The sequence below is a fragment of the Lingula anatina genome, chromosome 5 (assembly GCF_051362555.1).
Source record: "Lingula anatina isolate TDL-2025a chromosome 5, LinAna3.0, whole genome shotgun sequence".
NCBI classification, from domain to species: Eukaryota; Metazoa; Brachiopoda; class Lingulata; order Lingulida; family Lingulidae; genus Lingula; species Lingula anatina.
In genome coordinates, this window is record NC_141771.1 from 23392699 (window position 1) to 23407795 (window position 15097).

General features: G+C 38.1%; 2 protein-coding genes across 3 annotated transcripts; one reads left to right on the forward strand and one right to left on the reverse strand.

Moving 5' to 3' along the window:
- The first annotated feature begins 8 nt into the window (after positions 1–8).
- On the forward strand, positions 9–8387 carry LOC147761931 (uncharacterized). Its single transcript, XM_087012865.1, has 8 exons — positions 9–99; positions 281–360; positions 1067–1281; positions 1773–1892; positions 2721–2845; positions 3172–3225; positions 3720–3759; positions 4347–8387. The coding sequence occupies exons 3-8, from the start codon at positions 1107–1109 to the stop codon at positions 4490–4492; spliced, it is 660 nt and encodes a 219-aa protein (XP_086868991.1). The 5' UTR covers positions 9–99; positions 281–360; positions 1067–1106; the 3' UTR covers positions 4493–8387.
- Positions 8388–10243: 1856 nt separating this feature from the next.
- Positions 10244–13775, reverse strand: LOC147761932 (uncharacterized). 2 transcript variants are annotated; one of them, XM_087012861.1, is made up of 2 exons: positions 13589–13775; positions 10244–13381 (listed from the first exon to the last, which is right to left on the reverse strand). In XM_087012861.1, exon 2 carries the CDS (start codon positions 13152–13154, stop codon positions 11814–11816), a length of 1341 nt encoding a protein of 446 aa, XP_086868987.1. In that variant the 5' UTR covers positions 13155–13381; positions 13589–13775; the 3' UTR covers positions 10244–11813. The 2 variants fall into 2 exon arrangements, with proteins under 2 accessions (XP_086868987.1, XP_086868988.1); XM_087012862.1 differs by having other exon boundaries at positions 10244–13390.
- Between the last annotated feature and the right edge of the window lie 1322 nt (positions 13776–15097).

The window sequence follows — 15097 nt, forward strand, 5'->3', positions numbered from 1 at the left end:
TGCATAAGGGGTATGCCTTTGTACAGTATTACAACGAGTTTGACGCTCGGAATTCGGTACACGGAGAGGACGGGATGATATACGCCAGCCAGACTTTAGGTGAGCTAAGTTGCCTTGGTTACATGCTTTTCTGCATACTGTCTGTGGTCAAATGTTATTTAACTTGGATTTAAATTTTATTTTAATGGCACATAAGGCATTCCAAGTTTTAGTGTTTTGTGCAACTATACGTTTTTTAAAACCCATACCCATACTTAAGATCCAATGTTTTATTTGACAGATATAAACCTTTTCTCAGAACCAAAGCAACAAAAGAGGTGCTAAGCGACCACATAATGCAGGGCCTTCTGGAAATAACTGGTAGGTGGTGCCACTGGAGATATTTAAAGAAATTTTATAGGCTTAACAAATTTCTGTATTTTGATGCATGTAAGTATTGTAAAGCTTTGCTGTAATTATTTTTGATTATATTTTTAAACTAAAGTTGAAGTGTAGGGAGCAGATATTTTCATTGCTGGGAATCAAATGTTAGACCTCCTAATGTCTTAAAAAGGATAATGGTCAGTGTTTCAATCAGGCAGTTACTAGATTTCAGAGTGCTATTTATCCAAGGGCCTGTTGTACAAAAGATTAACTGAATATAGATAACAAGGATATGTTTCTCGGAGAATCTGATGAGTCCTTAACCTTTGTTTTTAACCAAGTCCCCAGAGTGGATTGAAATTGCCTTAACAATGATTAATGCTCATGGGGGTGATATTAGTCCATGTGGATATATTTAATACATTTATGGGGAGCCAGTTGTGAAATGCTCTAACACCACTATTGCAAACTAGACTCCACACGTTTGATTATCCAAGTTAAGCAGTCTAAGCTAAGGCTAAAAGCTCTCAGACTTTGTGAAGCAGGCTCTTGGACTAAAAGCAGACCAAGAATTTTTTTTCTGAAAGTGAAGACCATGATCCATTGTGATGCAGTCACCCAGTCCTTTTTTTTATTTTTCTTTTTTTTTATTTCAATGTAAAATTTAAAAAAATTAAAAATGTTATCAACATTTGTGCTTCAGGTCTCAGGGTGGGGGCCAAGGAGGGCCAGGACGGGGGCCAATGGGAGGGGGTGGAGGAGGAGGAGGCCCTCCCATGAAAAAACAGCGTCCAGGGATGGCCCACCCCATGGGGTCCATTAACAAGAGAAACCTGGTGTCATTGGTCAGCAATATCCCCAAGGGCAGGGGCGGGAAGCCTGCCAGCACACAGCCCAAAGGACCAGTGCAGAAATATGGTAGGAAGATGTGTGTGTAGTGTGTGTGTGTGTGTGGGGGGGGGGGGGGGGGGGGGTCTAAGTGTCCAGATAATGTTATTCATTTCATGTTAGGCTGGTAAAAAAAAATGTTTTTACAGAGGTTAAACATGTGGTTTATTGGGGAATCTGTGAGACTTGACCTTTTTTCTTAGTGTTAATGAGTTCATGTAGCAAGTGGTTGAGGGATGGAGGCTGTGAACTTAATGCCTCATATTTGTTAAGTCTTTTTAGAAACCATTAAGTTTAATCTTTTCTTGCTTCTCATATCACGTTGTATGAACTCTTCCTACATAATTTTAAATAGTAATATTTCATGGTATAGATTTGATGCAGATTTCTGTAACATTTTCAGGCAGAATTTTTAAAAAGATTTTTGTATTAATTGTCTTTTTAAAAAATATCTGCTTTGCTCTGATCGTCTGTCATTTTTTTGTTCTACACTCGTGATCCGTTCTGTATTTTTTCTTCAGACAGTCCAGACATCTTGATTTGTGGGAACTGCAAGTGGATTTTCACAGACTTTGAGGAGCTGGCACTCCACAAACGGCGGACATGTCAACTGAAGTTCCTGTGTAAATGCAAGAGACCTGGTAAGAAAAGAAATTGATAAGTACTGGATAGGATTTTCAGGGGACCACTTATTTCAGCTACATATCTCAAAGGGATAACAACTCTTCTTTTTGGCTGGAAAAGTGCCATAAAGTGAATTATCTTGAAGGAAAGGTAATTTTCCCATACAGAGACTTTAAATGTAATCTAATTTTTTTAAGAGTATGTTTTAGTAATAATCTGTTCAGAGATTATTACAGAGGGTAGCAATCAATGACATTCCACCGTCTCATGATAGCCAGATATAACGATTAACTGCAATTTTGGTGGTAAAATACAATTTATTACATTTTCACGTCTTGTTAACATCTTGTTAAAAATTTATTGAATGTGGAATTTTTGAATCTCATACAAAGAGTTGTTATCCCTTCAAGCTTGGAAACCCTGACCGTATGGTTTTCCTTCTATTGGTAAAAACATGGACAAGTGAACTTTGGGAAATTTTAAACACGAAACCTCTCATGCCATTTTGGATGAGTTCTTTGTTCTCAGAGTTACTTTTCTTGGGTCTGGTAGTGATGTTTGTACTGTTTTAGTATAATATTTTAACATTCTTAATTATTTATTTTCTTTTTCTGAAATATTGTCAGGGTTTTTGGAATTCCTGCTTTTCATTGATGTTTTTTATGTGCAGACACAGATGTTGATGTTGTCGTTGTTGCCATGCACTTTCAGTGATAACACGATCAGTGGAAGAACATTTCGGCTTTTGTCTTCAAACTCAAGGAACTGATGAATATTCATAAAATACAGGTCGAGTTCGAAGGATTGGGCCATTATTTCAAAAGATATGCTTTTTTTCCCCTCAGATGGTGAACCAGCTGTGGTGTCATGTGCTACCTGTAAGAAAGTGTTCCCCACTAGCTGGGAGTTATGTAACCACTGCCAAACCGAACCCAACATGTCCATATTTGTACCACCAATCCAAGAACAGGTAAAACTTTGCCATATGCAGATCTAGAGCGCTACAACTGAAATACATACACGGTTTTTATGCATTTTGGATAGATTTGACATTTCGAAGAATTAGAAATATTTGCGTTTATTAGAAACATTTGACTTTAATATTCTAGGTAAACTTTATTTACTTATCGTTATAAATGGTATAGGCAATTTGAAAGAAAACAGTGTTATCAGTAAGAGTACAGGACTGAAAATGGTACTAAATTGTTTAAAGCTTGATCTTGGTAATAACTTGCTTTGGTGAAGACAAATCGCTACCAATCAGTGGGTTTAATTTATCGACTCTAAACATTCCAGAGTGCCATTAAGAAAGCAGCAGAGGCCGGCACCAATGGCACAGAAACAACAGAGGTTTGTGTATTTTTATATTTCTCATTTAGAGCAGTTCACATGAATTTGGTGTTTAAAAAAAGAATTTCAAAGTACCTTGTTAGTTTGTTATTTATCATTTGAACAATTGCTCAAATAACTGATTGGTTGACTGAGAAGTGATTTATGAAGCTGAAGTTGTGAAGGGATTTGATTTTCATAATAACAAAGATATGATATTTTTCCAGTTGGTTTAGTATCAGCAAGACTTGGAAAATTGCTCTCAGTGATTTTGATTTGAATGATGTTTGTTGTGCTGTTCAAGAATATAAAGGCTCTTGTAAATATTGTCATGATGTTAAGATCCTGGTGTAGTCTTTTATCATATTGTGCACATACATCATTATATATATACAAATCAGACTATACATTTTTGGCAGTACATGCTGATGCATGAATTACAATGTTTATATTTATTCCTTTATTTGTAAATATGATTTGAGAGAGAGTAAATAATGGTGTTTTCATATACACAGGCAGGGAATAGCAAAGAGAAAGAGGAGTCAAGGAAAGAAGGTAAATGAACCTGAACTTTAAATTGGACTTTGTATAAGAATTTGATCTGCTGTTTTTATGCACTCAGTATTAGGTAAAAAAATTGCTATGAGTACTTTAATTAGACTGAACCATTGCTTGAGCAGAAAATTGTATGTTGTGCCACATTCTGTCTGCCCTGCGTTTTCCTGCATGTTGTGACTCTACATGGAATAAAGCACGACGCAGACCATAGTTTTCGGCTGATTTCAGTTACTATGATAGTTCACCCAATAGCAAAAAAATAGGAGAGTTGGGGGGAGGGGACGCTAACTGCGGGTAGAGGAAACAGTAACACCTGCAAACTGATTTCTGAGGAAGGTGTCAAGAAACTCGCCTTTATCTGTCTCTATCATGAATGTGACCCAAAAACAAACAAAAAAAAAAAAAAATTAACTCAAAAACTGAGTAATAATTTTATCAACAATTTTGCATGTGAGGTCCATTGGTTATTAAGGAGAAAAAATGAAATTTTGTTGTTTTTTTTTTTTTTTTCCTCTGTAGAGGCCTAACACTCATTGTGCACCTTCTAGTTCTTTTGTGAAGGTAGCCCCTGTTGTGACTTTCAGGTGAGGATGTGGCTGAGGAGGACACCAATGGTGAGGAAGCAGCTGAGGAGGAGGAGGACGAAGAAGAAGAAATAGATGAGAATGCCATGCTCCAGGAGGATGAGGAGGCCACAGGGGACCAGGACGAGGAGAAAAACGATGAATGAGGAAGATGACAAAAATAACAAATGAAACGTGGCAGAATAAGACATCCTTTTCTGTAAGGGAAAGGAGGTAAAAGAACCCTGAAGGAATGACGAAATTGTAAAAGAGAGTTGAAAACATATGGCTTTTATTTTTATTTTATTTATTTATTTATTTATTTATTTATTTATTTATTAGGAATGTAAGTTTTCAGCTAATATGCATATGCAAAGAGGATGACCATTAAAACTGGTTCAGAAAAATGTATATAAGTGCATAAGGTTATTTTGTACAAAAGAAAAAAAAGTGCAGAAGTGACATTTTCAACTACATTCTGATGGTAGTGCTGAAGACATTGAAAGCAAAATGTGACTACTGTATATGTCATTATGTATATAAAAGTACACAATACCTGCAAAGCCTCAAGGATATACAATACAGCAGTACATATTATATATGCTGGTCTGTAAAATAAAATATTCCAGGTAAATTAGGTGAGTGGCAGTCATGCTTTAGTCTTTTTGTCTGGTTTTTGGTAAGATTTATTGGTTATTTAATCTGCAGTGTGATATTTTAAAGAAGAACTTAATAGTAACACAGTTCAAAAGTTTATTTGTAAGCAAACAGGGCATTAAATTAAAAGTTGTCTGTTTACAAACTTAAAGGAAGTCATTTTACATTGAAGTGTTTGGTTTAGATACAGATCAAAAGGGCGCACGTATTTTGAATATGTAAACAAGATTTAGATAAAATGCTAGTTTGAAATGGTTGGTCATTTAGTTTGAAAATTGTAATATCCTATTCTCTGAAAAGAGAAGAGTCTGGTGTCAATGCAGCTGTTGTAATAATTAATTCATTATGACTATAATATGATTTTGACTAGAAACCAGATAGTTCTCCATTTTCCCCTGATGAACATGGTATATTTAAAGTACAGAAAACCACAAATGGGATAGTTTATATCTTACTGGCTATAAGAATCGGAGGTAGAAATATATATATAAATGGATGTTCCATTTATTGCAAACACAGGTACCTATCGTACCACATGTATGTGAGCGTTTTCAGGATTTTGGCTGTCTGTGTGAGTACATTAAATTGGAGAAAATAGACATAGATAGACAAAGCTCTTTATTTGACTGTCTCTGTAGATATTCAGAAGTTTAAATTTAAGATTGTCCAAAGGCGAGCAGCAGTGCATATAATTCCTAAGGTTCAAAGACCTGATTGTATTGGTATGTGTAATTCATTTATCAGTTGTTTGTGATTGTACATAAATTCGTGGAGTTTTGTATTGTTAGAATGTATTATACATGTAAATCCTTATTGGTAATTACCAAACAGCAGTGAGAATATGATAATCCTATAGTGTAAACACTGCATATTGAACATGACAAACATTGATTTCATTTATATCATAAGTAAAGCCATAACATGGTCAATATTCAGGAACTTCTGGGTACAGTGAATAGTTTTCTGATGGAGAAGAAGGTGAATATACATGTAGGGGAGAGCGGGGTTGGTTGGAACAGTTTTCACCTTTTTTGCGATATCTCAGCAGTCAAAGCTTTGGGGACAAAAATAAAAAATCTGATAGGGGAAAATTATATGCCGCACTCATCTATGAAATAAAACATCAAGTAGGTCTTTTTATTTTAGAGTAATAAATGCTCAAAGTTGCCTCCTAAAACGTTCCATCTCACCCCACCCGCGGGGTAAGTTGGAACAGGCAGTGGGGTGAGTTGGAACAAGAGGGCGAGTTGGAACGCTTGCATATAAATTCAAAGTATAATTCATTTTAAGAGTAGGTTTATCTATATTAATTTCCCAACAAGTGCGTGTTACTTTGTATTCGTATCTCCATAGTTTGTAAGCATTTTTTACGTTTACAATTCGCTTTCAAATAGTCTTTTCGATGTATAAACCATATCCAGGTACACGTCATTTCATAATGATAACAAAAGTGGTGTAGTTTAAGAGAAAAGAAATTGAACACACATAACTCAACCTATCAACAACAGTATGTTAGACCTACAAATGAAAACTGTATCTCTTTCAACTCAACAACTCAGAATCAAAATCGCAGTTCTGACATACTCAGTATGTACACTTGGTCAACCTTAGTACAGTCTTCATGTGACCACTTTAGACAAACAATGCATTTAACCCATTTCTCTTTTGGTCGGCTGTTAATGAACGGCTCCCCACAAACCAGAGATGGCCACTCTTCTTCTGACTCAGAATCGTTGGTCATCTTTAATTTCCTTTTTCTTGATTTTCTCTATCGACTAGAAATCTTTAACTGTTTTTTATTTTTGTTGCGCTTGTCCTTTTTAATTTTGTTGGGCTTGGCCTTTTCTTTTTCGAGCAGCTCATTTTCAGGTGTGTCAGTTAGTACTGCACTGCATCGTTTTCTTCTTTTAACATTTGGACTGCGACGGTGAGCCTTCGGAACCGGTCTAATTATTGCTGGACTTGAGCTGTTTTGGGCTTTTCTTAAGTGCGCTTTAGACCCCATTTCCGGAGATTAGATCGATCTACTTTAGATCGACCTAACTCCCTGGGGGTTCACGCTAAATAGCTGTCAGCCGAGCGGACACCAAAGTTAATTACCCCCTTACAGCTTGTAGTAGGCGGGACGGACATTTAAGCCGGATTATCTGACAGTAATCTAGTGACAGTAATCTAGATCGATCTAAAAGCCTTAGTGTGCTGTAGCACCTCTTCCGGTGAGGGCAACTGAGATTTCAACTGAATCTATGCCTAAGTTACGAGGTGAATGTTTGTCTTTTCTGGCGGATTTTGTGCCCTCGTTCACTAAACATTAACAGCAACCCCCAACCCATTACACAAAGCATCTAAAACAATATTGGCAGAATTGGTGTTGTATAGTTTATCCAAAACATAGGCTCTCAGCTAGAATATTTTCATTTTGCCGCGAAAAGCAGAGTAATAATCGACATTTCCTTCCACATATAAAAGCAATTTATCGCAAAAAGCAACAGTGGGCATGCAGACAATTTTCGACCAAACAGCTAGCAACTGCATTTAACAAGCAGTGACCATCCCCCCTTGTATCTTCTACACGCATGTACATTCCGGCATCTTGGAGATGTTCTATCAGCTAGATTTCGTCTCCAGTTGGAGTTGTACTGGGTTACTACGTTACTACTCTCTTCAAAGTTGAAATTAAAACATTTGGAGAGGTTTAAAAAATGAAAAACACCGTGCGGGGTGGGTTGGAACACCCCTGACAGTGTTCCAACTGGCCCCATGTCAAATGTTCCGACCAGCCCCCATGACGTCATGGCCTACTTATGACACTGTATTTCTTTAACACGTGGGAAGTGATTAAAAAAAACAACAGCTTTTTGAACATCAAGGTGGTCCTAAACGCTTTGCACAATTTCAGTGATATAATCCTTATACTTTAGTTTACAGCACGATGAATGTCAAAAATATGAAAACTTACTTCGAGTAGCGAAAATAAGTTTTTTTCGCATAAAACTTTTAATGCATTTTCGAAACTTCCACAAGTTTACCAGATGAATAACCATGCCACGTGACATTTTTATGCTGAAGGAGCACATGATCGGTCTTGTGATTTAAGAAATAAAGCCAATGTTCCAACTTACCCGCGTTCCAACCCACCCCGCTCTCCCCTAATTGTAGATCTCACTGCCGCACAGAGGCGCAAATGATTTATGATAATTTTGTTGATTTTATATAAAATATTCAAAAACTTATGATAAAGATGTATGTTTTGTTGACAATTTTGTGTCCATCTTACAGAATATGTCTATTAAAATGCACTTTCAGGGTTTTTTGTTTTAAAAGCTTAGGGAATGGATTAACAAGTGTCTCAAATTTGTCAATAAATTTGGTCTTATACATAACCCTTAGACTGTGATGAAATGAGCATGGCTACCCAAGTTATTTATTTTTATTTTATTTATTTTTTGCTTTGTATATTGATTTATCAATTTTCCATTGAAACGCTTTTCATACTGGATTCTTGTGTGTGTATGTAGACAATGTACACTATTGGTCAAAAATTGTGTCCTAACTCGAGTTCCATGACATGGCATGTGTTTTTGTTTACATATGATCATCTCACAGCTGTAAACCATTTTAAATATTTTTTAAATTCCATTTACCATACCTAATTTGACGTGCGGTACAGAAAGTACAAAATGTCGATCTATATTATATACCATTTATTCAAGTTTAGAGCATACGCTCCTCAAATCTGACGTTCCACTGTCATTTCCATTGAGCAAAAAAAGACCAGCAAAATTAAAAATATGCCACCAGATACACACACGATTAGCTTGAGCATACAATCCTCTGGCTCAGTTCATTTATGAGAACAGTAAATACATCATTACCAAAATCACGAAGCATGCAATTGGTATAAAGATTGCTGTTGCGCTTTCTTCCAGTCCAAAAGGAGTTTCTTACTTTTCCCTCAGTCGGCGTCAGAATGAGGCAAAAATGACGCGAAAGATCCTGTGTTTGTGTGAGCGCACGATTGTGTGGAACATCTACGGGGGAGACGAGAGAGAGAGAGGTAACAAGAGACCAGCTCAATGCTGAGAGTCCATGTAGTACTACTGTGAGTACAGCCCCCTTTACACTGGACGGCGTCCTTTCTGCTTCCGTTAGAACGGCCCCGTTTGAGAGCAAATAAAACCATTACTTCTGTGCCGACAACTGATCGATCACTGAGGATTCAATCTGTAGCCAAAGCGATGCTTATGCCTCTTCTCTACGACCATATCGATGCCAGTTACATAGTCCACAAAGGACGCAGAAAGGACGCCGTCTAGTGTGAAAGGGGCTTAAAAAACGGAATACATTTCAAAATTTTTTAGAGGGCGAGGGGGCATGTCTCCAGTTTAACTTACAGGCACCAGGACACCGCAGTATATATATCTACCTCACCATGACATGTTGCGGGCCATGTTGACTGTTGACTTCCCGAAAAACGCGGGATATCCAACATGACAGACAGCAATCAACATCGACAATTTTGATCGTAGTAGTAGTACAATTTTATTATTACATGTACTGTATCAAAGGGATTGAACTCTCAAGATGAAAGTAAGCCGAGTTAACTGATAACCCTTTTGGTTCTTTCACACAGAGTATGCTTAAAATAGATCAAAATACGTGAATCAAGTGACATGCCTTGGCTATCTTCATCCCAAATGTGCCCATAAAATGTAAAATGTAGCACAGCTGATCTTACTTAAGCCCCGATTATATAGTGAACCTTTCGATGCACGTAAATTACTTGGAGTTACTGTTGCACACATATTGATCCCATTTACATAAATAGAATAAAATGTGAATAGTGTACAGTATAAAGTAAAATTTCGTTTTTAACTGAAGATGTGAGGTTGTTTGTTATGCTTTTCTGTGCACGTGAAGTGAAAGACTTCACTCGGGATTTGGAATCACGTCGGAGCCCTTCGTTGACGAAATGGCGTCTCAGTATACGCATCTTATAAGTTATAATATAACTAAATTTAGTGATAGCCACGCTATGATCAAGGCACAAACAGGAATTTTACTTTTTAAATTTTAAATTAAAATTTTACCGCCCAGTTTCACTCACACACATACATAGAACTACCTGGCATTAGTATATACTCAGAGAACTTGGGTGGGCATCGACCCTAAGAACCCAAGTCACTCACGCGACATTGGTCAATTAAGTTATAAAGTACATTGATATATCCCACTGTTTTCAGACTAACTTGACTTCCAGCTTGTTCCTACTTGTACAATATACATATTTTATTTCAGTTATATTTTTGTAGTTTTCTGTGAAGTGAAAATACCCAAGCTATCAGAAGCGATAGAAGTGACCACTATAAGATCACATACCTAAGTAAGCATCAATATATATATATATACCCCATTCAACTTTTGGATGTCTTAATTCAATGGGCTTCTCTATGTAAAACATCCTCCGTAAGCATGGCGCGGTCGCAAAGGGGCAAAATGACTCGATATAATTTTGTGGGGAAAATGACTCGTTTCAGGAAATAAACAGTTCAACTTATGCTTTACTACTAAACAATGTGTTATTATTATGTTTAAGTGCCGTAGCACTAGATAATCCTTAAATAATCACAAGTTACCCTACACCGGTCTGATACGAACTGTCCAAGATACATATTCATTTCTAAAAAGATGGTATCCTACCTTTAGCTTTCTATAATGCTGTCAGTTCAGCTAAGGGTGGGAGGGGGGGGGGGATAAAGTCAGCAGCTGTTAACACTAAAAATGTATTCACACTATCGTGTATATCCCGAAAGTAATAATTATAAAAATAAAAAAATATATTTAAAGAACGTAAAACATGTTACACATGGCCCTCAATACAAGCAGTGAACGAAGTTTTTAAACAAACAAATGACAGACGAAAACATTGCTTCCATACTATGTAACTACAGAAGGCAAAAAAATTAAATCAAGTACATAAAGCTAGCAAACAGATCAATAAATAAAGTAGATGAAAAATAAAGTTGTATGGAAAGCTGTATAGACTTTACCATCTAGCCCAATGCAGTACTCAACATGACAGTAGTAATATAAATTTTTCCACAAAAAATTTCCACAAATCTCAACGCGTCTTACAGTAAGTAAATTAAATTAATATGAACACTGACAAAAATTATATTGAAAATACAAAGAAAGTAATAATCTCATACAGCAACAACACTGGGTTAAAAAATATCAGACAGTAAAAAATATAAAAGATATGCGTCTTTAAAAAATTGTTTAAAAAAATACGTCTTGGTTTGTCCTGATTCTACACAGAGCTTATTCCCGAGTTTTAGACCCCATTCCGAGAGATTAGGGGCGTATTCCCATAGATTTTAGATCGATCTATCCCCGTGGGGAGTCTCAGCTATTTAGCGTGAACCCCCAGGGAGTTAGGTCGATCTAGTTTGGATCGATCTAATTTCTGGGAATGGGGTTTAGATTGATCCAACTAGATCGACCTAACTCCCTGGGGGTTCACGCTAAATAGCTGTCAGCCGAGCGGGCACGAAAGTTAATTACCCCCTTACAGCTTGTGGTAGGCGGGACGGACATTTAAGCCGGATTATCTGACAGTAATCTAGTGAGACTCCCCACGGGGATAGATCGATCTAAAATCTATGGGAATGCGCCCTTAGAGCATATAACTCAAATGCACGGCCTCCGTTACACATACGTATACCTCTGTTTCACACCAAGTGAAAAATGTAAAATCTACCTGTCGCAGGACTACTTTCATCATCATATCAGAGATACCCATACTAATATTAAAACTTTGAAAAGCCATGCCTACGTTGGTGTAATCAGTGAATACTTTTTATCGACCTGAAGCATTTTATAAATTCGATCACATGCCACGGTGGGATTTTTCTCGCCAAATATGGGGAATCCATGCGATTTGTAATACGACAACAATCGGTTCACATCCTGGTAGTGTCTTTCTTGAGCCTTCATACAGCCCGGGTGCCAGGTCCAGTCGGTGAACTCAAAATTAAACAGGTCTCTTTGAATGACGCTCCTACTGAAAAATCTACAGTGATTCGGGCACATTTCGAAGCCACCGGAATAGCAAATCCCCATCAGAAGAGCTTGAGGGTAGTAAGTTTCCCTGTCGTACGGTGTTTTCAACAGTTCCTGTTTGGGTACTGTCTGATATTTCCAATGCATTGAAGTTCTAGCGATGGGGGATAGTTCCTCCGTCGTAAAATTTTCTTTGTAAGTTTTGAGAGGTGCTCTCCCGGGGAGTTCGGCTTTGAAGTCTCCGTTTGGGCGCATTTGGATGCGAAAGATGTATTCCTTGCGATGGAGAGTGTATATACACTGGCACATTATGCTGAATTGAGAAAAGAGATTGTCGACTGATATTTCTTTAATGATTGCATCGAAAGATTTCTTATGTAACCGCTCCAAGTAATGGCGACATTCAACAACATGTTTTACTTTTATGATGACAGGAAAGTATGACATGCATTTCATGACTTCTCCAGTCCCGAATAAATTGTAATGCTTCATTGTTGTCATTCCCCATTCTTTCGTCAGAAACTGGCCAACGACGCCGACCACGATAGGTTTGCCGTCTCTGAAAAGGTCTTCCGGCGTAACAACCGTAACGAACAGAGTGTCTGTATCCACGTAGCCAACGTACTCGGCCTTGGTGTAATTTTCGGGATAAAACATCGACCGCTGCATACGGCTTGGCCCTCGATGGTTGTATATTTCTGGGTAGGGGTCTTCAAAGAAAACCTTCGGAAAAGGCGGGCTGTCTCTTATCGTTGCTTCCAACGCATGGTCCTGTTTCGATTCATTGTCTAAGATAACCATCACACGAATATGACGCGGCCAGAAAAGCATCAAGCTGGGTTTGAAGATCTTCTCGTAAAGATGATGATGTTTGTGGTACATGCGAAGGAACAGTTCAAGCGTCGGAACAGAGTCCCAGACACCTGGGATATTGGATTTAGACCCGCTAGCACTAGTACCTGCCGGCGCCCCTTCATCCACGACGTGGCTTGGTCCTCCGTAGAGACTTTGGAGCGGGGACGTTGTTTTCTTATGCATTGTTATTAACAATACCATAATGCCCCCTATCGCCACACCGATCCATAATCTTATTAGTAGCGTACTTCTCATGACTGTAGGCCTACATGTGGTTTCATTTCAAAACCAGCAGAGCGTTTTTTGTAGCAATACCTGAGTACACCAGTCGAAAAGTCACTGCAAATTATAAACAGATCGCTAGATGTCCACCTTTCCAAAGAGAATGTTGACACGGCTTACACACTTCGGGGGTTACCTTGACTGGTCGGTGAACGGGTGTCGTAAAATCGTCCTATTATTAATAAACCGGGTGCATCAACCTGAAAAAACTATAATAAAATAACTGTCATTCTATTATGCCAAAGCACATTTTAAAAACACCAAATTCGATAGCAGCATTCAAAACGTAATAATAAAATAATCATTTGGTTATCTTACGACACTCGTTTACTGACAAGTCAAGGTGAGCGTCAAGGTGACGACCGCAACAACAACAACACTGGGTTAAAAAATATCAGACAGTAAACCTAAAACACGGAACAGCGGAACAACGGAACAGCGGAACAGACTATAATGCGGAACATTGTTACTGTGGAACACACGACGCAGGAACGGAACAGCATAAAAGACGGAACGTTTAATTGTTGTGACTGCTGGCTTGCGGAACCAACAGTGCGGAACGGCCTTAGAAAACAAACGCTCCAATAACAACCAAAGAAAATTGTGACGTCACAGATAACTTAGACTATTAATAAATTTACAATTACAAGTAAACAAGAAAATATTTTTACAAAATAAAAATATCAAAATTATAAATATGCGTCAGCTCATTGTTTTATATCAATAAATTCCTGAAATTACATTAGTTTTTATTTCAATGGTGATAAATCTTTTATTGTAGCAAATTAAACCCTACCATTGTATAAGTCATAGACGTTTGAGAGTGTATAAAAAGGCAAAATTACAGTAAGTAAGTAAAGGATGATGTGTTTTCTATCTCACCCCACCAATACTCACTACTGTTTTTTATGTTTCTTTTCTCTTTTCAATAAAAATTAGAGATATTTGTTGTTTGTTTTCCTATGTGCAAACTGTGGAGTCTACGTCATAATCGCTATCACCATAACGCTACAATAGCACTAGCAGCGGCAACACTTAGAGATGCGCGATGGCGCAGAGAATGGTTGATACAATATCTGAAAAAAACGCCCCGCTAACAACAGATAAAGTGTGTCGACTATTTAATCACACTGAGAAAGTGGACGTCATTCCGTTTCGACCAAAAGGAGGACAAACATTTGTTTTCAAAGCCAATTCGGAGGCGGAAAAAGAAGACTGGAGGGCAGACGGCCATAGGTGGACAAACGGCAGTTCTAAAAAATTACCTAGGAAACAACCATTATACAAAAAATCATACTTTTATGCAAAGGGTGCAGATGGAAAAGCCACCGTCATGCAGTTGTCCACTGAAAGATGGGTGCGTGCACCTTATGGCAGTGCCCATGAGCATCAATTTGCCATTAGAGAAATCAGGCCTCAAATACTTATCAACTGTCAGGAAAAACGCAAGAGGGCCGAAAAGAGCAAAGCCTGGAAGGAAAAAACCTCGGGTGGGTGATGTATGTGACACCGGAACGGAACACTTAGCTCTAGACGCGGAACAACAGAACAACTACCACGGAACGGAACACATAGACATCGCCCACGGAACGGAACACTTAACTCTGGACGCGGAACACAGAGACAACGGCTACGGAGCGGAATACTTAACTCGGGACACGGAACAACGGAACAATGACCACGGAACGGAACACATAGACATCGACCACGGAACGGAACACTTAACTCGGGACACGGAACAACGGAACAATGACCACGGAACGGAACACTTAATTAACTCTGGACCACGGAACGGAACACTTAACTCACACAGACATCGACCACGGAATGGAACACTTAACTCTGGACGCGGAACACATCGATGAAAGTTTTCAAAGGGACATCAGCTACAGCAGAGAAGTGTGGATCCCGGCTGA